The 19308-nt window shown below is 62.3% G+C and overlaps 1 protein-coding gene across 3 annotated transcripts in view; it reads left to right on the top strand.

Moving 5' to 3' along the window:
• The window catches only part of EIPR1 (EARP complex and GARP complex interacting protein 1), a 69228-nt gene that overhangs the window by 29742 nt on the left and 20178 nt on the right, over positions 1-19308 (top strand). For all 3 annotated transcript variants that reach the window (XM_090280872.1, XM_090280873.1, XM_090280871.1), the window contains one exon: positions 17696-17852. In XM_090280872.1, the coding sequence (XP_090136998.1) occupies positions 17696-17852 (157 nt within the window). The remainder of the gene's footprint in view (positions 1-17695; positions 17853-19308) is intronic.

Here is a 19308-nt window from a genome sequence, read left to right as displayed (position 1 = left end):
CGCTGTGCGCGGTGACTCCCACCGCTGTGCGCCAGAGGGTGCGGGGAAGCCGGCGGCGTGAGGGCAGCGGGAAGGCCCTGGGGGGGGGGGGGCCCAGGCGGCGGGCTGGGGCTGAGCCTGCAGAGGAGAGGCCGCAGGTCAGGCTGGGTGGGGTCTCTGCCGGCCTGTCCAGGAGCTCAGCCGTGGCGGGGAAGCAGTCACATGGTTATAATGATGCCGCTCGGGGTTGGCGCTGGGCCCAGGGACACAATCGCTGTTACACAGTAGAACTCGTTGTTACCTAAGGTTTTAGAAACCCTTGTTGCATGCTTATTATATATAATTATTGGTCACTGATTTGCTTCTGAAGAGGGAGAGTGAAAACATTTGCACGTTGGATATCATCAAAGAATCATTAAGGTTGGTCTTTGTTCACGTGTTCAGAGTCTGTGACGTTCTGATCACCACGGTTTCCCTTTGATTAAAATCAGAGGAAAACCGTCTTTCTTACTGAGCACTTGGTGTGGCTTCTGTGGACCTGACAGCGCGTTACAGATCTCGAGACGTCAGAACAGCGGTGCTCTGGGCAGAGCTGGAGACGGCCTGGTCACTGCCTCAAAGTGATGCCCAGGTTCTCATCTGTGTGGGTGGGTCACGCTAGAGCACGTTAGGAGAGTCCGCTCTCTGCCTGAGGACACCTGCCTCTAACACCTGTGAGGACTGCTCGGGACTGGTAAGCCCAGGAGGAGGTCACCAGAGGTGACAGCGGAGGTGACGTGGTAGCTGGTGCCACAGTGGCCGGTGGACCAGGCTTTGGGGCAGGGTTTTTGCTTGCTCTTCTCGGGATCCAGGGGAGGCAGCAGGTCCCCCGGAGTGTGCAGCCTCGTCACAAGACAGCCAGCCAGCAGGCCTTCCGGACCCGGGAGGGCCCCGTCCGGCCTGGCCCAGGTGGCAGGACCAGCACTCTCGCTGCCCTCACATGCCTCTGGAGGCCGTCCTGGGGTCTCCCTGCCATGGGTGCCACTGCCCAGGGGTTGATGCCCTGACTCGGTGCCCAACACGCCGTCCCGGGACTCCTGTGAGGGGCTCGTGGTGAGCCCCTTGTACGCACTAGGGTGTTCTGAGCCGGAGTTGTCAGCGTGTTGGTTTGCGACATGATGACATCTCAGAGGTGGCTTCTGTGATGGAGTAAAAGCCAACCACAGAGGCGCTGACAGAGGAGGGCAGGGTGCTGGGGGGACCACACAGCTGAAGGAGAAGACGGTTGTCATTAGCCTGGAGGCCTGCGTGTGACCGGGGAGGTTTTACGTTACTGGTTTAGAATGGCTTCTCTTGTTGAAGGTGAAACAGCGACTCTTGTTTCATTATTTTTTTTCTACTAAAGGCAGTGTTTTGTAGATCTAATCACTAAGTTTGTAGTCTCTTTGTGAAATATTTTCACTCCATCTCATTTTATTTTTGATACGAGCTCAATCCATGTCTTGACCATTTGGACTGCTATAAAAATCCCATGGGCTAGGGAACTTAGCAACTTTGATTTCTCCCAGTTCTGGAGGCCGGAAGCCCCAGCAGGGCCCACTCACTGTCTGCTGAGGACCCTCTTCCAGGTCCATGGACGACTGTCTTCTCCCTGGGACCTCAGGGGGTGAAGGGGCCGGGAGCCCTGTCGGACCCCCACAGATCCGCCTCCCTGACCTGGCTGCGCCTTAGAGGCCCCACCTCTGCACCCTAGCGTGGATTTGGGTGGGCCCACACATCCCGTCTGCGGAGTCCGTGCAGAGGAGGGGGCCTCGCTCCGCTCTCCCGCTGCTGTCACCCTCTTGGCAGATGCATCACGTGCAGCTGCGGCTTTGCGGAACCTTGTCGTCTGTTGGTCCAAGGAGGCTGGTGGTGTGTGCGGACATGCAGATGAGACACAGCCGGCCCTAGGTTTGCATCCCGGCTCCTCGGAGGCTGGGGGACCCTGCGGAGGTTTCCTAGGTTCTCTGAGCCTTAGGCTGTTTGTCATGGGGGTCTCAGAGCACCTGCTTGGGAAGACTGTCATGGGGGCTGAAGAGGTGCTCCTCGCAGGTTCACGTGGTCGGCCGACTGGACACAGGAGCCGGCGACTGTCATCGCCGTCAGCAAACCGTTAACAGGAGGTGAACGACAGCGACAGGTCCTCAGCCTGCTGCACATCGGAGCTGCTCCGAGAGGTCCCTCCCGGTCCCCGCGCCTCGCCTTGAGTCAGAGTGTTTTGCAAAAGGGCCCAGGCGAGAGGAGTGTTACACTGTCCCCGAGCGGTTTGAGCAGGTCGCTGGAGTGGAGACCGTGGACTTAGACCTCTGTCCCTTAGCGGGAGGCCAGCACGGTGCCTGGGGCGACCGTCGTGCCAGGGCGCAGGCCGGCTCTGGGCTCGGGCAGAGGTGCGCATCCTGGCTGTGGGCCTGTGGCCACGTCAGCCGCTCCTGCGCCACGTCCGTGCGTGCTCCCTGAGGAGGTCTGGAACGGGCAGGGTGCAGCGTGGAAGAGCTCGGGTTTTGTTTACAGTGTGACGCGAGCAGCGTGACGTGAAAGGATGTGTTGTGACGATGAGGCAAGAGGTACAGCCCCCCTCACCCACCTTCCCTCGTGTGCCTCCCACACGTGCACGCTACCTGTGCGTTTGTGCACGCTCCTGGTATGTGTGTGCGCTACCTGTGTGTGCGTGCGTGCTGTGTGTGTGCATGCGTGCTACCTGTATGTGTGCGCGCACTGCCTGTGTGTGTGCGTGCATGCTCCCTGTATGTGTGTGTGTGTGTGCTACCTGTGTGCACACTACCTCTGCGTGTGCGTGCATGCTGGTTATGGTGAGAACAGTTGTCTTAGGAGGTGTGCATTTAGATAAAACTAAAGTATGGTATATTTTATTTCTTATGTTTTGATCTACATCATAATGTGTTTAGCAAGTAATCCTTCTTCTTAGGTGCAAAGTAGGTGGGTGATAAAGCCCAGTAGCCCATGCCCAGCAGAGTCTGAGACAGGCAGGTGCTCAGTGTGCAGTGCACGGGCACCAGGCACCTAAGACAGCATCCCATTGTGCATCACTGTGAATCCCAATTACAAAAAACTGAATGCCTGACCTCCAGATGCCTGTGTAGTAATGCTGGGTGTGACTGTCATTCGCTTCCAGTGGTCACCCCCATCCCCCACCAGCTGTCCTCCACTGCGTTGGACACCGACACTCAGACATGGCTCCTCAGTGTGGAGACCTGCATCAGGTCCGCCAAGTGCCCCCGCCAATGCCACAGCCAGGGGACCTCAGGGACTTGGGCTTGTTTTACTTCCTGATCAGAAACCTGCGGGTCGGCTCCTGGCGTGTGGAGTTCGCCACTCTGGCCCCTCACACACTCCCTGGCTGGCCGAGGCACTGGGAGGTAGCGCTTTCCCTGTGTCCTGTGTTCAGGCAGAGACAGGAGCACGCCTGTCCTTGCTGACGCCTGTGAGCTGGGTGGCGGTCAGCCTGGCCGCGGTAGAAGGACCGTGATGACCCAGGTTTACCTGACTCTCCCTGTCACACCACAGCTGCTCGGTCCTGCTGAAGGGGATGTTTCCTCTGCGTCTAGGCACACCTGTGTTTTGAGGACATGTCCCTCTTCCTGTTGCTCCTCCTCTCTGCCCTGTTCTCCCCTCGCCCCTTCGCTTTCCCCTTGGGGAGCCACAGGGCACCTTAAATTCAGGCCAGATGGCCAGGTGGTCAGCCGCCGTAAAGACAGAGCTGGAATAAGTGATGCTCGGGAACAAGTCCTGAGGAAGCCTGAGTCGTGGGGGTTGCCGTGGCTGCGTCTTAGGAGAAGGGGTTCTCTCGACTGTGGCTTAGGCTCCCGGGAACATTCACTGAGCGGGTGACAGCCCTCGGCCCAGCCCCATCACGCTGGGGGGAAGGTGGCCTCTCTCACGAGGGGCCGTCATTGCCATCCTTCTGCATTAAAAAAGGTCCTGCGCCCCATCCTTTCAGTGCTTTATGGGGACGTCGTCCTCGTTCTCTGGCATCTGTCATCGAGCACATGCTGCGTGTCAGCCGTTGTGGACGTGGGACTGCAGCGCTGCCTCGGGCAGGTGCCGCCAGGGGCCGTGGGGGCGAGGACGGTGCGCAGCACGTGCGTCTCAGTGCGGCTTCGGGGAGAGAGACGTGCATGAGGGACACGGTGGGGCAGGGTAAAGGCCGCGGTCCTCAGAGGGCCAGGCACTATGCTGGGTGGCGTGGGCTCTGAGCGCCTGCAGATGAGGGGAGGAGTGTCAGTGTGTGTGTGTTCACATGCGTGCATGTGTGTGGGGGCTGCACTGTGCAGAGATCTCGGAGAGTGACGTCCCAGAGGAAGCCGCAGACGTGGGGAAGAGAGTGTCAGCATGTGGTGCCAGTCTGCATGTGCATCATGTGTGCACCTGTGTGTGCATGAGCATGCGTGCATGTGTGTGGGGGGTGCACTGTGCAGAGATCTGGGAGAGTGACGTCCCAGAGGAAGCCGCTGACGTGGGGAAGAGAGTGTCAGCATGTGGTGCCGGTCTGCATGTGCATCGTGTGTGTACCTGTGTGTGCACGAGCGTGCGTGCATGCGTGTGGGGGCTGCACTGTGCAGAGACCTGGGAGAGCGGCATGTCAGAGGAAGCAGCAGACATGGGGCTGACGGCAGGGCCAGGCTGGCTGGTGCCACATCCGGGAACAGGAGTGGGCTTGAGTGGGAGGCAGGAGGGGCGCAGCCCTGCAGGGGTGTGGCTGAGGACAGGGAGGGATGCGCCACCGCTAGTCTGTGCTGAGGACAGGTGTGGAGCTTGCTTGTGGTGGGAGGCGTCCAGAGCAAAGCCCTCCCCTGGAGCTCACTGTCTGGGGGTCAGGGGCCGTGCACGTGGCAGCGGGGGTGCAGTGCTGGGGGCAGGGAGGGCGCGGGTCCTTGGGAGAGGGGGCAGCTGAGACTGGCAGAGGGCGGAGCAGGGCGCTGGCGGGGCTCTCAGCGACCTGGGGCTGCCCTGGGAGAGGCAGTGCCGGCAGGTAGCAGGGGGGGTGCACGGTTCTGAGAGGGGGCCGTCGCGGTCACCCTGGCTGCTTACGGAGAAGGGATGTCCCGGGGGACCAGGCGGGAGAGGGGGCTAGGGTCGGTGCTGCGCACGCGGTGAAGCTGTGTCCTGGGCTGGTAAGCAGGGCTGTGGGAGCCCCGTGGGGCAGCGGGCTGGAGCGCTGCAGGGGAGACTTGGGGTGCGGCTGGCGTGGCTGTGGGGTTCAGCGCTGATGGACACGCCTCTGCGTGGAGAACAAAGGTCACAGGTGGGCCCTGACCATGCAGCGCCGAGGTCAGGGGTCGCTGAGGAGGCCAGGGCAGCGTGGGGGCAGCACACGCCGGTGCACATGGAAGGGCGTCCACGGTGCTGAGGGGAGGACGCGGGCTCCCTGGGCTCCCGTGCTGGTGTCCGGGGCACAACCCCCGCTCCCCCCGTCTGCACAGAGAAAGAACTCTCTGAGGCTGGTGGTCTTTGCTTTAGAACCGGGACTGGGGAGGTGCTGGGTGGAGGGAGAGAGTAACGGGGGCTGACGGGGAGGACGAGGCAGAGTCGAGCGCCGGAGGCCGGGGACAGAGGCAGCAGAGGGACCTGCCAGCCAGCACAGAGACGCGCTTCCTGTCCCCCGTCGCAGAGACCGGGGAGAGACCCTCACAGCGCGGTTCTGCTGCCTGGGAAGAAAGCAGGGCGGGCAGTTAAAACCGCAGAGAGCTGAGCGGTGCGTGAGAGGCACGGCGTGGAAAGACCGCCTTTTAACAAAAGGAGGTCGTGGACAAGGGGGCACTTGGACAGGCGTCGGCTCCGACAGGACGCACGGAAGGCGTGTGGCTGGGGGGGTGGCCTCAGGAGGGATGTCAGGCGTGCGCGGGACCAGGCACCCGGCGCCGTTGGGGTGGGGCCGGCGCGCTGTGGCAGAGCCCCCCCACCGTCGACGTGCAGAAGGCACGTGCCCTGCGCTGCTGGCCTGGGAAGACCCATCTGTGTTCAGAGGTGCCTCCCGGTGCCGCAGGGTCTGGCCAGGCCTCGGGCAGACGCCTTTCTGAGAGGTGAGGGGTGGTCTTGTCCGCGAGGATCTGCGCATTTGGACCCCAGTCCAGTGGCTGCTGCCCCCACACGGGCTGACAGGTCAGCCACCTGGGGGAGGGCGGCCGGCCCTGTTGCTAAGCAACCAGTTGCAGTCTGCATCTGTTCTCCCAGGGCCTCAAGGACGGCCTGGCTTTGTCATGAAAGTACTTTTTGTGTTTTGCGATGTGTTCCTCCGTCCCTAACAATCGCTGCTTACTTGGTCCTGCCAGTCAGAGAAGCGAGAGAACTTTCCGAGCACGCCAGCCAGGCGGGGCCCGAGGCCCTTTCCTCTGTGACGCTGGCACTTCAGAGCTGAAGGGCTTGGATCATTTTACTCAAGATTCCTGAAACTAGTAAATGGTTCCAAAACACCTTTCAAACTCAGAGCTTCCATCTTTTGTTCTGCGACGAGGCGGCGATCTGTCCTTGAGAAGTGGGGTGGCCGACAGCAGCAGCCCTCGTCCTCCTGTGAGGAGACTGGGAGGAGAAACGCGGCTGCGTTTCAAGGGCACAGCCCGCACCCCGCCTGCCACGTCCCTGCGCGGGCGCCGCTCCTCGCTGCCTGGACTCCGGGCCGGAGCTCCTCTGATCCCATCAGACCCACGCCAGGCTGGAGAGAAGCGTCACGTGCATCAGAGTCCCACTAGGCAGCCGCGCCCGCCGTTCCTAACCCACGAAGCCGCGTCCAGGTGGGAGGGCGGCTGGGGAGTGGCTGTGATGGTGCAGGCTGCCACGGAGCCGCCGGCAGGGCACCACGGGGCCGAGGCACGGAGAGGGGGGCCTCAGCTTTCCGAGCTTGGGGCCCTTAGGGGAACGAGAGCCTGGCTGACCTCGGGTGTTCAGTGAATGTGTCCACCGCCCGTCCATCTGTCCTACCCCATCGATCCGCCCTGTGAATGCCTCTGGGCGTGTGCCACATGTCCAGTGAGTCTCTGGACGCTGGGCACGCAGGACTTCCCTGCACCCCTGCCCACGTGGACCGCAGGGGCAGTGGACGCGGCTCCGGGCATCTTCCTCGGCATCTCTTCACCCAGACGCTGTCCTTCAGCTGCCCACGGGGAGGCCTGGCGCCAGCTCGGCTGTGGCTGGCGGGTGCTGCTCCTGGGGCCTCGCCCGGCTGCCTAGGCCCGGAGAAGGCACCTGGGTGTCACCTGCAGTGCGGGAGACAGAGCTCCTGCCTGGAGGGGCCATGTGTCACCTTGACCACACTGCCAAAGGGGTCCTGTGGCCCCCCAGCCCCAAAGGGTGCGAGAGGGAGGAGAACCCGACTCCGGAGAGGACAAGGCTCCGGGAAACCCCAGGGGGCTATAGGAGGCATGCGGACGGCAGGCCCCGCAGACAGGGCCCGAGAGGGCAGAGCCTCAGCTGGCGTGGGAGGGAGGTGTGGCCTGAGGCTGGCATGGCCCCCCCAGCCCCCGGCGCGGACGCGGCCCTGGGGATCCTGCTTGCCAGTCCCTGTGCTCTCACTGCACAAACGTCACTCCACGAAGGTGCCGTCACCCCTGTCAATGAGAAGACCCTCTCCTGGGATCCCAGAGCATCTGCACGGAAGCTGGGGTTCGAACTCGGGTCTGTCCAGCTCTGAAGTCTGTTTCCAGAGGCGCTTGTGCTCGTCCGGCCTGAGGGCAGGGGCAGCGGGAGGGCTGCTCCTCCGGGTCCGCTGCTCCCTCTGAGCGAGCTCCGCCCCCCGGCCCTCCTTCCCAAGCCCGTCCACAGGCTGTCACCTGGCAGCTGCACAGGGGGACCCCTCCCGCCACCCTCGGCGTCTGTAAAGACCTGAGCACCCGGAGGTGGCCGAGCGGGCAGGTCTCGGGACGCGTCAGATGCCGTGAAGCCCCAAGTTGCTTTTCCCTTTGCCTTTGCTTCCTGGGGGCCCAGAGCTCCCCGCCCTTGCTCTGTGCGTTTCAAAAGGGATTCGTGAGCAGATTGGTGTGTTTAAAACTAGCATATTCATTCTGCATATTCAGAATCCACCTTCACCCTTACCCACTTTGAGCCATTTTAAGAGAAATAACGAGGCTAGAGAGGAAAGGGAAAGGCAGATCTTTCCCGGAGGCGGGGGGCGGGGAGACAATACCACGTTCATTCCTGTCGGCGGGGGCCCCCCTGCAGCTCTGCGTCTCCTTTGGGTGGCTGAGGGCAGCTGTGCTCATCAGTGAGACTGCTTGTCAGTGGGGAGAGGGAGGCTTTGGAAGTGGCTCCTCGTCCCGCCACCCCGGGAGTGTTAGTGGGCACCAGCTGGGCTTCCCCGTGCACGCTGTGGCCTTGTGGCTGCAGAGGGCCCCCGTGCGGGCTCCAGCACACACTTCGGGGCTGTTCCCCAGGCAACAGCGCCCTGCAGCCAGTTGGCTCTGCCCCAAGCCCATCAGGGCGCACGCCTGCCAGGCACTGGCACTGTGGCCTCGGCCCACGGCCGTCTGTAGGCTCTGACGTGTGGGAGCGTTGGCCGTCAGGTTTCAAGGTGAGACGGAAGGGAACGAACGAGACAACCAGGTAGGCAGGGACCACAGTGTGGGGTGTGTGTAGCCCCGTGCCAGGCCTAGGGAGAGCGGCGATGCTTAGCCTTGTGTGTTGCTCCAGACAGAAAGCGGACCCCACCCCTCACTCTGTCCAAGGTGGGGACTCACTTGGTCCAGAGCGACCCTTAGCCAGGCCCAGGGCGGTAGCAGCTGGGGCGAGCAGGGAGGACAGGGGCTGGGCGGGGGGCCAAGTGATGGGCGCACACAGCGTCCAGCACGGAGCCCAGGGGACCGCAGCGTCTGTGGGGCTGTCCTGGAATGCCCGTGGACTCCTTAGGTCGTTTGGCTGGGACTGCCCCCCGCAGATACCGCTGTGCCGACTGGCACTCACTGGTCATCTGTTCTGCAGGGTGGATGGGAAATTCGATATTCACGGAGTTCACCTTCGAAAGCTTTCTGGTATTTGAACTTGGACTTTTCATCTGACACGAACTCCATTTAATTCCAGCAAATTGTGTGGTGTGTGATGTACATGAAACTCAGCCTCCTCCCTCATTGCCTGTGTAAACTGTGCCACTGCCGTGTGCCGCTGCAGGCTGGGGACTCGGCAGCTCAGGGACCTGCCGAGTGGCCACCCGCCGCCCGCCCCTCCCAGCCCACAGCTGTCACCCGGGCTGCCGCATTGCATGGGCTGTGTGGGAAGGGCACCCCTTGCCCACCCCGCTCCAGACCCGTCCCCCTGGGAGGCCGAGCTGCTTGTGCGTGGCTCTGAGCAGCACCGCTTCCTTGGGCTCTAGGTGTGATGCTCCCCCGACTCCGAGACACCACCCCACCCAGGGGTCCCTCCCCGAGGGCCCTTCTGGGCCCTGAATGCAGCTGACCGGCAGGGAGACGCGCAGGAACCTCCTGTCTGTCGCCCACGGGGTGCGGGGCGGCTTGGAGCTGAGGCGGAGTGGTAGAGGCCAGTCCTGTGAGGATCGCTGGTACCTTCCCAGGGTGCACAGCTCTCCCGCGTCGGCCCCATTTGTCTGTGTGCCCCTTTAAATATAGAAGCACCTGTAGCTCATGGCCAGGCAGCCCCGGGCAGTGGGCCAGGTCTGGCCGTGGGTGTGGCGTGGCCCCTGGGTGGGGTTTGTGGCAGAGCCGGAGCCCTGCACTGGGGCGGGCTGGCCAGGCTGTGCGCTTTGCCCCTGCCGTGGCGATGCCTGGCTGCCGGGACCCTGCCGGGCCGGCACCTGGGTCCCTGGTGCCAGGGCTGCGTCCTCTTGCACGCCAGAAGGTGCAGCTGCAGTCGGTGTCGCCACCCAGTGCAGCCTGTGACAGCCACTGTCCTTCTCCAGGACCGTGTGCCGGTGGCACGGGCCCGCCGGGGAAGTCAGCAGGGGTCTGGGGAAAACGGGCCTCTTGTGGGACATGGCTGGTGACCCGTGCTCTGTGTTCCCACAGGGCCCCGTGCCGCCTGTGCTGACTGTCCCTATGGGGGCCTCCAGGTGTCCTGGGCAGTCCTTCCCGTCACAGTCAGCTCTGCTGTGCATGGACTGGGTGCTGTGTGGGACGTGCTAGTGCCGAGGTGGCCCCTTCCTCTTCCTGTCTGGGCACTGCGGAGACAACTGCAGGCTGCCCCACGCCCTGCGGGTGCACGGGGGCCAACCCCTCAGGGCTGGCCGTGAGACTGGGGACGTGTTGAGCCCCGCCTCCCATCGGCCCTGCGGGTGGGCCCCTGAGCTCCCCGTGGCACAGCCATGCCAAGCATGCCGGGCTCTGCTGGACGGTGTCACAGGGCCCTTCCCAAGGCGGCCTGGAGTCCCGTCCAGCCAGAGGCTCTGGGTCTGAACTGTCATAGGACAGGGACTGAGGGCAGCTTTCCGCCCGGACCTGCGCTGTGCCCGCTGCCGAGGCCTGCCCAGTCTGTCGTCCCTCTCAGCTGCTGCCGGAAACAGCTGTGTCCGCCTGGTCCTCCCACTCTGCCCAGCCTTGCCCTCGCAGCCGGGGAGCCTCTACAGGATGGCATCCCCCCCTGAGCTGCTCAGGGCTCCCTGCGCTCGCTCGGGCTGGGTGTGAGGGGAGGACATAAACCCACTCAGAGCGAGGACTCTCTCTCCTTTGTTCCCTCTCCGTGGCCGTCTCTGCTCCCTGCGTACCTGGGTGGCATGCATGCGGGACGCCGCCCTCTGGCACCTGGCTGCACGCCCACGGGACGCTGCCCTGTGGCACAGGAAAGGCCAGTGTGGGGGCGCAGGGTCTGCACAGCGCTTGGCTTCCCATGTGCACACCAGCTCCCGCCTGGATTGCGGGCGGCCTGCAGCTGGACGTTGCCTGCACCAGGCTCCGACCACTGAAGTCTCTAAAAATAGCCCTCGGGTTCTGGATTCGACCTGCTCTCTGCCCGTTGGCCCTGTGGGAGCCGCTCCCCGCCAGCAGGAATGTGTCCCCAGCCGGGCCCTTGCGCCCTTGAGCAGTGACTGGAGTGGCTGTTCAGGCTCAGGAGGCACTCAGCCCCTCTGCAGGCCGGCAGCTTGTGGGGCAATAATCCCTGACCGTGCGCCTCGGCCCCCGGACACTGCTGGCCCTGGGCCCTGTTACCTCCTCGTCCCCATAAGTGCCTTGGCTCCTGTGTTCTGTGTGAAAATCGGGCGGTGGCGTCCACTTGGCCTCAAAGACTCTAGTTGTGTCTTGAAGACGGCCGTGGGCTTGACCAGGGTGCTATCGAGCCGTGAGGGCTGGGGAGCGGCCTTGTCCCTGGCCTCTGTCCTGCCTGTGGGAGGAAGGGGTGCGAGGTCGTGGCTCAGCCTGGGGCTGCGGTCGCCTGGAGCAGGGCTCTGTCCTCTCGGGGCTCCTGGTCGGGCAGCAGGACCACACGCGCTCCGGCCACAGGGAGGAGGAGGCCTCGCCGGCTGCCACCGCGCCGGCTCCTGGGGGTCAGGTTTTCCTTCTTGGCTGCTGCGGGGTGCACTGCGGGCGTTGCCGAGGTCCACAGACGGGAACCCGCAGAGAGCAGCTGGTCTGCCCGTCCCGTGGGTGTCCCTCCAGCCTGCGCACCCAGTCACTTTACCTCCCTTGTCCTCTTCCCGGGCTGGGAGAGTGTCTGCTGTCACCTCCTGCGTTCCCAGGACCTGCCGTGTGCACTCTATTCGTCAGGGTTTGCCGCTGCTCCATCTCCAGGGTTGGGGGTGTCGGCGGGCGCCAGGAGGTGCCCCTGGACGTTAGTCTCTGGTCCCCCTCAGGGTGACTGCCGGTGGCCCCGTTTTCAGTAAGAGGCTTAGGACTCACCTTCTGCCCACCAAGTGTCCAGGTGAGGTCCTGGGAAGAAAACGTTAAATCTTTTCAGAAACTCAGTTCAGTTTTATGTGCACTCGAGATTTCCCTGAACGTTTTCCTTTCCTTTCCAACTTTTGGAACCGACCTTTTGGTTCACACATTTGCAGAGGCATCTGGGTCGTTCCGTTTCCCCCTGTATCCCCCGTGTGTCCCCGGAGCACATGGGTGGTTCCTGTGTGTCACGTGTGTCCCATGAATGCGTGTCTTGCTCACGAGCTGACGCCTCCGTTGCTGCAGCCGATGTTTTACCCGGGTCCCTCCTGCTGTGGCCGCTGCGTCCCCACCACGTGTGGCCCCGGAGCACCTTCCCTCCCTCAGCTGCTCAGGGCCTGTAGGGCGCCGCTGCACACCCACAGCGCCTGTGCGTCTGGTCCCCGGCGGTGGGCACAGATGTTCTGGGCGTCGTGTGCCCTCGGGGCCAGCACGGGACCGCAGTGGGCGTGTGTCCAGGGAGACGAGGTGTCTGTTCGCCGTGGCTCACGGGCACTGCCGCTTCCTGCCGGTGTAACCGCCCTGACTTGTGTCCCTGCTGCAGTCTCTTTTCCGATCCAGTTCCCCTCGCGCTGGCGCCAGGTGGTCCCTTGTCAAGCACAACCCTCAGCTGTTACTCCATGTTTTGTGTCCTGCCGGCTCTTGTGTCCGCGTTTGGAATTGCCCGTCTCCACACCGTTATCCAGAGCAGACCTTCCACGCCCGTCGAGCCTCAAGATCCTGCCTGGCCTGGTCCTAGGAGGGCCTCACGCCTCCTTTCTGATGGCTGCGATTCCCTCGGCCGCACCCCAAGCTGAGCCGCTGGCCACTCCCTCTCCTGCCTGGCCGCTGGGCCCGGAACCCGACCTCTGGGACGCCTCTGCATCCGCTTCCGCGGCCCAGTCTCCCTGGCCCCCTCGCGTTCTTCTCTCCCTGTACCTTCTTCTTGCCCCTCGACGGGGGCCCTGGCCGACCTGGACCTTAGGTTCTGTGACCGCTGGGTCATATTTCCTACCCCACGGGGAGTGTCTGTCCGACCCAGATGGGGGCCGGCACACACGCGGGTGGGTCTGTTAGCAGCAGCCACAGACCTCAGGTCAGCTTTCAGCTGCCCAGCTCCCTCCCACAGACGGAGCGGTGCAGAGGCGGCCTGGGTCTCTGTCCTGGCTCGCTGCTGGCTGGACGTCGGCTGGTCTGCGCTGGGCGTGCCTGGGCTTCGTTCCCAGCTGCCAGCCGGTCCGTCCTCCCCGAGCAGTGGCTCTCCGGGCCTCGCTCCCATGGCAACGGCACACGTCTGCGCGGTCCAGCCTGGCTGTGCGTGGCGAGTCACGTCTCTGGCGGTTTCACATCTGCCAACACCGCATTGACAGAGCAAACACCACAGCCTAGGGCAGAGCCCAGAGCAGGAGAGAGGCAGCCGCCCCGCGGGAAGGGACGCGGCAGGAATTGGCGAGGGAGGACAGTGGGGCCCCTTTCCAAGGGGCCCGTGCTTTAAGCTTTGAGACTGAGGTTATTTATTGAAAGTAAAAGAGTTTTCAGAAGACAAATGAGAAATCGTAAATAAAACGTGTGGTTGTGCCGGGCACGGCGCAGGTGGCGTCTGTGCCGGGCCATCCCTCCCCGCACCGCTGGCCGGCTCCCTTCCCCTCGTTGGCGTGCCGGTGACCTCCTGGGGGCCCCGCGGAGGCCCGGGGGTACGGTGGGCTTGCTGACGGGGTGCCGGTGAGAGGCAGAGGAGCAGAGGCAGGTGCGCAGGCAGGGCCAGGCGGCAGCCCTGTGCTGAGGCTGCCCAGGAGGCCGCGGCGACTGCCGTGCGTGCCGTGAGCGGGCTCAGACAGGAAGGGGGTCCCGGCCTCTGAGGGGGGCCTTCCCCCGGCCTCGCACACGGGCACGCACACACCAGGCGGGCAGCGCTCGGGGTCAGTGTCGTCTGCTGTGCTCCGGGGCATAGTCTCCACGGCTCCCAGGCAGGGGGCCTCCCTGGGCCGGCCGCCTGGCTCGGCCACTGCTCCGGGCAGTTGGGAACCTCACCAGGCCACTCTTGCTCTGCAGCCGAATGTGGTCCCCGGGCGTGCGGTCCACCAGCCACGCTCCACGCAGCCTCCCCTGAGTGTTGGGTCACTTGGGCGGCGGATGCCCGGCGCACGCGTCCGGTTCACACTCTTCCAGCAGCTCGGCCGAGGCCTGGCCGCTCGGCGTCGTGGCCGGGACTCGGTGTCGCCCCTCCTCTCCGTTAAGCCCCAGCCGGCCCGGCGGGCACAGTGCTCTCCGTTTGGTTTACTTGCGTTTCTCCGTTCGTGTTGGTGTGGAGCACTGAGCGGTCCTGTGCTTTCTTTTCTGGGGTGTCTGGTTCAGCCTTCGGCCCAGTTAAAAAAAAGGGGGTCATTCGTCTTATTAAGTTAGGAGAGTTTTAAAATACATTCTGGGAGCAGGCCCTTTGTCCAGACATCTGTATTATGAATATTTCTCCCAGTTTTGCTTTATTTAAAACTCTTTTTTCAGATATTTTAAATTTCATTTTATTTACTTATCTTTAGAGTGGGGACGGGAAGGAGAAAGAGAGGGAGAGAAACATCACTGTGTGGTTGCCTCTCACTTGCGCCCCCAACTGGGCCCCGGCCTGCAACTGAGACCTGTGCCCTGACTGGGAATCGAACCGGCGACCTTTTGGTTCACAGGCCGGCGCCCAGTCCACTGAGCCACAGCAGCCGGGGCTTGCTTTATCTTTTAAAGTGTCTTTCCAGGAGCAGAAGTTTTAATTTTGATGAAGTCCCATGTCTTAGTGAATCGAAGTTCCTGATTGTAACGTGTCCAGAGTTGTCAGTCTGCCTTTGTGATTAGTGTTTTCCTTCCTGGGTGAGAAATCTGTGCTGATGCCGAGGTTGTGTGGACTTCCTGCTCTGTGGCTAGCGAAGGTCCGTCTTAGTTTTCCGACCCTCGGTCTCTCTGGGGTTAGGTTTGAGCATGTCGTGAGGTAGGGCATGAGATAATTTTTTTCATGGAGGGCAGTTTTTCCAGCGTCTCTTACTGGAGGGACCACCCCTTGCTCACTCCAGGTTGGTGACATTTTGTTGTGAATCAGGGGACCGTCTTTCTCCGGTCTGTCTGGACTCCATTTTCTTCCTCTGGGCTGCTTACCTGCTCCACACTGAACCGGCGTCGCCGTGGCTCGTGGCCCTGCACTGTAACCTCCCTGCCCGTCGGGCTGCGGGGCGGCTCTCACTGCCAGGACAGTTTCAGAAGTTCAGAAACAGGGGGCCGAGTCCCCGGTCTGGTGTGGCTCAGTGGGCTGAGCACCGGCCTGCAAACCGAAGTGTCGCCGGCTCGATTCCCAGTCAGGGCACAGGCCTGGGTTGCGGGCCAGGTCCCCAGTTGGGGGCGTGTGAGAGGCAGCCACACGTTGATGTTTCTCTCCCTCTCATTCTCCTCCCATTCCCTTCTTCCTAAAAATAAATAAATAAGATCTTTAAAAAAATTATTTAAAAAAAAGCAGGTTGCTGATTTCTACACACAAAGCCTGCGGGAGCCCTGACTGCAGCTCACGGGCTCTGTCCAGCACTGAGCTTCCTGTCCATGAACCTGGCGCACCCTCCGTGTGCCGTGTTCTTCATTGGCCGCGTCCGGGTGGTACACCTCCAGCTTCAGGTGTCGTTGGGTATTTGACTTGTAATGGGATTGTTAATATGTTTTCAAATTCCGTTTTCTAAATGTTTTGCTAATCTATAGACATACAATTGATTTTTAAAGTGTTTTTTTAATCCTTACCTGAGGATATGCTTACTGATTTTAGAGAGAAGGGAAAGGAAATAGAAAGAAGGAGAGAAACATCGATGTGAGAGAGAAACATCCGTCGGTTGCTTCTTGTACACGCCCTGAACTGCAATTGAACGTGCAACCCAGGCACGCGCCCTGACCGGGAATCAAACCCTCAGCCTTTCAGTTCACAGGACTACACGCCGACCCGCTGAGCCGCACACCAGCCAGGGCCAATGGATTTTTATCTATCAGCTTTGTGTTCAGCAATTTTGTTAAGTTTCCTGTTTTATTTCTAACAGTATAATGTAGAATCTCAAATTTCCTACGCACCTAATTATGAGCATGTGATGCTACTATTTCCCTTCCTGTCCTGTGTTTACACCTGCGTTTCCTTGTGTCTCCCCACTGACGCAGCTGGTGTGACATTAACCGGAAGTGGTGACACACGGCCCTCTTGTCTCCCCTCTTCTCGAGGGGCAGCAGTGGCTCCTTCACCCCTACCTGTCCCGTCTGCCCTCTGAACAGGGACTCAGATGGAAGGAGGTATCTTCCTGACACTGAGCAGACTCCAGGGAAGGAATTGGCTCGCCCGGGAGACCGGCCCCGTTGTTTGTGGCCTCCGTGGCAGCTGTCAGCACGGCCCGCGCCTGCTGTCGTCTGGGCTCCTCGGCCTTGCGTGCGCAGCCACACCCGCTGCCTCGCTGTCAGTGCGGTGGCCGTTCAGAGCGGACGCTGGCTGTTACGTAGGAAGGCTGAAGGCTGACCCGTCGGGCCGCTGCAGGGGCTGTTCCAGGCACTCCCTTCCTCGTCCCAGGCGTGGTTGCCGGGTCTCTCCGGCGGTTCTCAGGTGTTCAGGGGAGTGTCGCCCCCCTCGCAGGCTCTGCACACAGACTGTGCAATCAGAAGCTTCAGCAGAAAATGGATTTCTTACGTAGACAGAAACCATTGTGTGTTCCACGCGATTCCTGTTCTTCCAGCCTCGACCGCATGGTGTTCAGCCCCGACGCGGCCCGTGAGCGAGCACCGAGACTGGGAGCAGAGGGCCAGGCGGGGACCCTGCCGCTGCTCCTCACCATGTGCTTGCGGAGCTGGTGGCCCCAGTGGTGGCACCTGCGAGCCAGGCGGTATGCTGGGTTCCCCGCCCTGCTTCCTGGTTGGTTAGTTGGCATTTTGATTGAAGGGTCATTGTAGCCAATCAGAAGCGGGGTATTTCAAATGTAATGCAAGGCCCTTTGTTTTTCTCTTGTTTCATGCATAGAAAACACGACCGACAAGGTGTTCTTCCTCGTCCCACGGTCTGTTCTGGTCTTCGCTCGGTACTCGTCGTTGACTTAGTGCTGAAGCTTGTTTGTGTTCCTACCATCGTGCATGAAAGGTGGTCTTTAAGGGAGACCGTGTTTACCGTCTGATCGACGCAGAACTGAATGGAAAGCAGATCTATATTCGGGACGTTATGATTATTTTTTATCACATAATATTAAATCTGATTTCTTTTCGCTCTTTGTTTTTGTTGAAAAAGTGTCTAGAGGGGCAGAGACCTAGAGTCTGCGCGTCCCCAGAAAACGAGGGACCCGGCCTTTCTCCCCTGAGCCTCGTCTCTGTCCGCAGAGCATCTCCACGAAGTGCTCTGACAGCACAGGCTCGGCCTGGGGTGGGCGTCTGAGCAGGTGCCAGCAGGCGTGCGAGGACACGCGGCTCCTAGATGCCGTGTCCCCGTGGCTGGTGGGCCCACGGGACGGCACCGCTGGGCTCCGTCCTGCGCTCTCCTGGCCCCGACCACCACCCGGGTCTCACAGCACCCACCACGCTCTGCACAGCGGAGCCCTTTCGGGTGCGCCCGTGATGCCAGCCTGAGACGGACGCGAGCTGCGTTTGTGTGGACCATGTGCCCCGCCCCCAGCCCTGCTCTATTTTTTGAAGGGCTGTTGAGGAAGCGAAATCTTTTGAAACAATGATGGTTTTCAAACCAGGAGGAAGCGGTGAAGCGGGAGCGCGGCCCTCCTGCTTGCTGGTCAGGGCCTGTGGGTCCCTGCTCCCCGCTGGGTGCGCGCGGGGCGCCGGTGGGTGGAGCGGGCCGGCGGGTGGAGCGGGCCTGCGGGAGGGGCGGCGGCCTGCTGACCGTGCCTCTTGTGCAGCTGCAGACGGCAGGGTCCTGCGCCGCGCCGCCGTGTGGAGGATGCCCGAGGAGTCGGAGCCCGGCAGCCGCGACGCCCCCGACGATTCTGCGAGCACTGCGCACTCCCTGGAGCGGCTCTGCGACCTGGACCACGCGGGACTCGGGAGCACGGCCTGGTAGGTTCCGCGGGTCCCTCCGCCCGGCTGCCGGCGGGCAGAACGCGGGCTGTGCGCGCTCCCGGGCCAGAGCAGCGTGCGCAGCCCCGCCTCCCCAGCTGTGAAGAGACGCTGGTCAGGGCTCGCCTTCTCTCTGTTGTAGTCCCAGTTTTTCCCAGGTTGGACGCGTGTGGAAGCCCTGCCGCGTACACAGGCCAGAGCTGTGCGCGGGGTCCTCCATCCTGGACACGCTGCCCGGGCACCCGTCCGAGCGCTGGCGTAGGCTCGGCGCAGCGCAGCTCTGGGGCACGGCGCTTGTCACCCATGAGCATCTTAGACTCCGCGTCTGCGCGCGAGTCAGGCGTTACTACAGGCGGAGCCGTGATGCTTCTCCTGGGGCTAAACGCGGCGCTGTGCGCCAGGGTCTGGGCCCGGGGCCCCTGTGCCGCCACCCTCGGCGTATTTCCCCGTGGGCCCCTGCAGCGCCAGGGACCCTGCCTCCCAGCCTCGCTGCCCGTGTATGACGAGGGTTTGCTGTCCCCACCGCGGTCTCCGGGACCCTCCTCAAGAAGTCACAGCTCTGAAGTCCTCAGCCCCTCCCACGTTCAAGGAGCCCTGCCTCGAGAAGGGACTGTGGGGCATAGTGTTGCCACGGGTGCCCACAGTTCCCAGTGTCATACTGTGCTGCCTGACCCGGTGACACTGCCCCGGGAGCACGTCAGACAGACAGCGCCGCCCCTTCTGGACAGTGAGTTCTGTCCCAGCCAACGCGACCGGTTAAGTAAACTGTACCCAACAGGCGCTGAAAAGCATCTGCTGCACATGCCTCCCAGGTTCTAGAGGCCACGGTGATGGGTCAGGTGACCTGGCCCAAGGAGCGACCCTCTCTCTCTGGGAGACCGTGCTGGAAACATCTGACTGGGACGAGGGGCAGATTGTGGCCTCCCCTGCAGCCGTCGGGCCTGTGTGCATGGGCCCCGAGGAAGGCGCGGTCACTTCACTGATGGGGTCGCTGAGCGAGTTGCCCAGGAGGTGACGCTGGGAGCCAGGATGGAGTGTGCTTCCGTCAGCTGCGGGTCTTGCAATTGTGAAGAGAGTGGAGTGGGAGGTCCCTGCGGCTCTAGCAGCTGCAGCTGAGGATGGTGCTCCTGACAGAGTGGCCAGAGGCAGCCCGCAGAGGGGCCCGCAGAGCGGGGGACACAGGGGCCCGCAGAGTGGGGGACACGGGGGGCCTGCAGCCCCAGGAGGACGCGCCGGGCAGCTGAGAGCTGAGTATAGCGCGTGCTGTGGAGAACACGGCCCGGTGAGGGGTTCCACATGTCACAGCAGCCACACTTCCCCAGTAGACCCTTACATGTGTTTGCCATTTACAAGTGTGGATGTGTCACGTGTATGTGTGCACATGTTCCAGGTGTGTAAGAGAAGGTGCAGGCCGCAGTCCCCCAGGGGTGGTCAGCGTTGGTGAGTGCAGAGGTGG

The sequence above is a fragment of the Furipterus horrens genome, unplaced genomic scaffold, assembly GCF_987537825.1.
Source record: "Furipterus horrens unplaced genomic scaffold, mFurHor1.1.pri manual_scaffold_6, whole genome shotgun sequence".
In the NCBI taxonomy this organism is placed as follows: domain Eukaryota; kingdom Metazoa; phylum Chordata; class Mammalia; order Chiroptera; family Furipteridae; genus Furipterus; species Furipterus horrens.
Note: the sequence above shows the minus strand (reverse complement) of the source record. Positions and strands in the feature narration are given on the sequence as shown.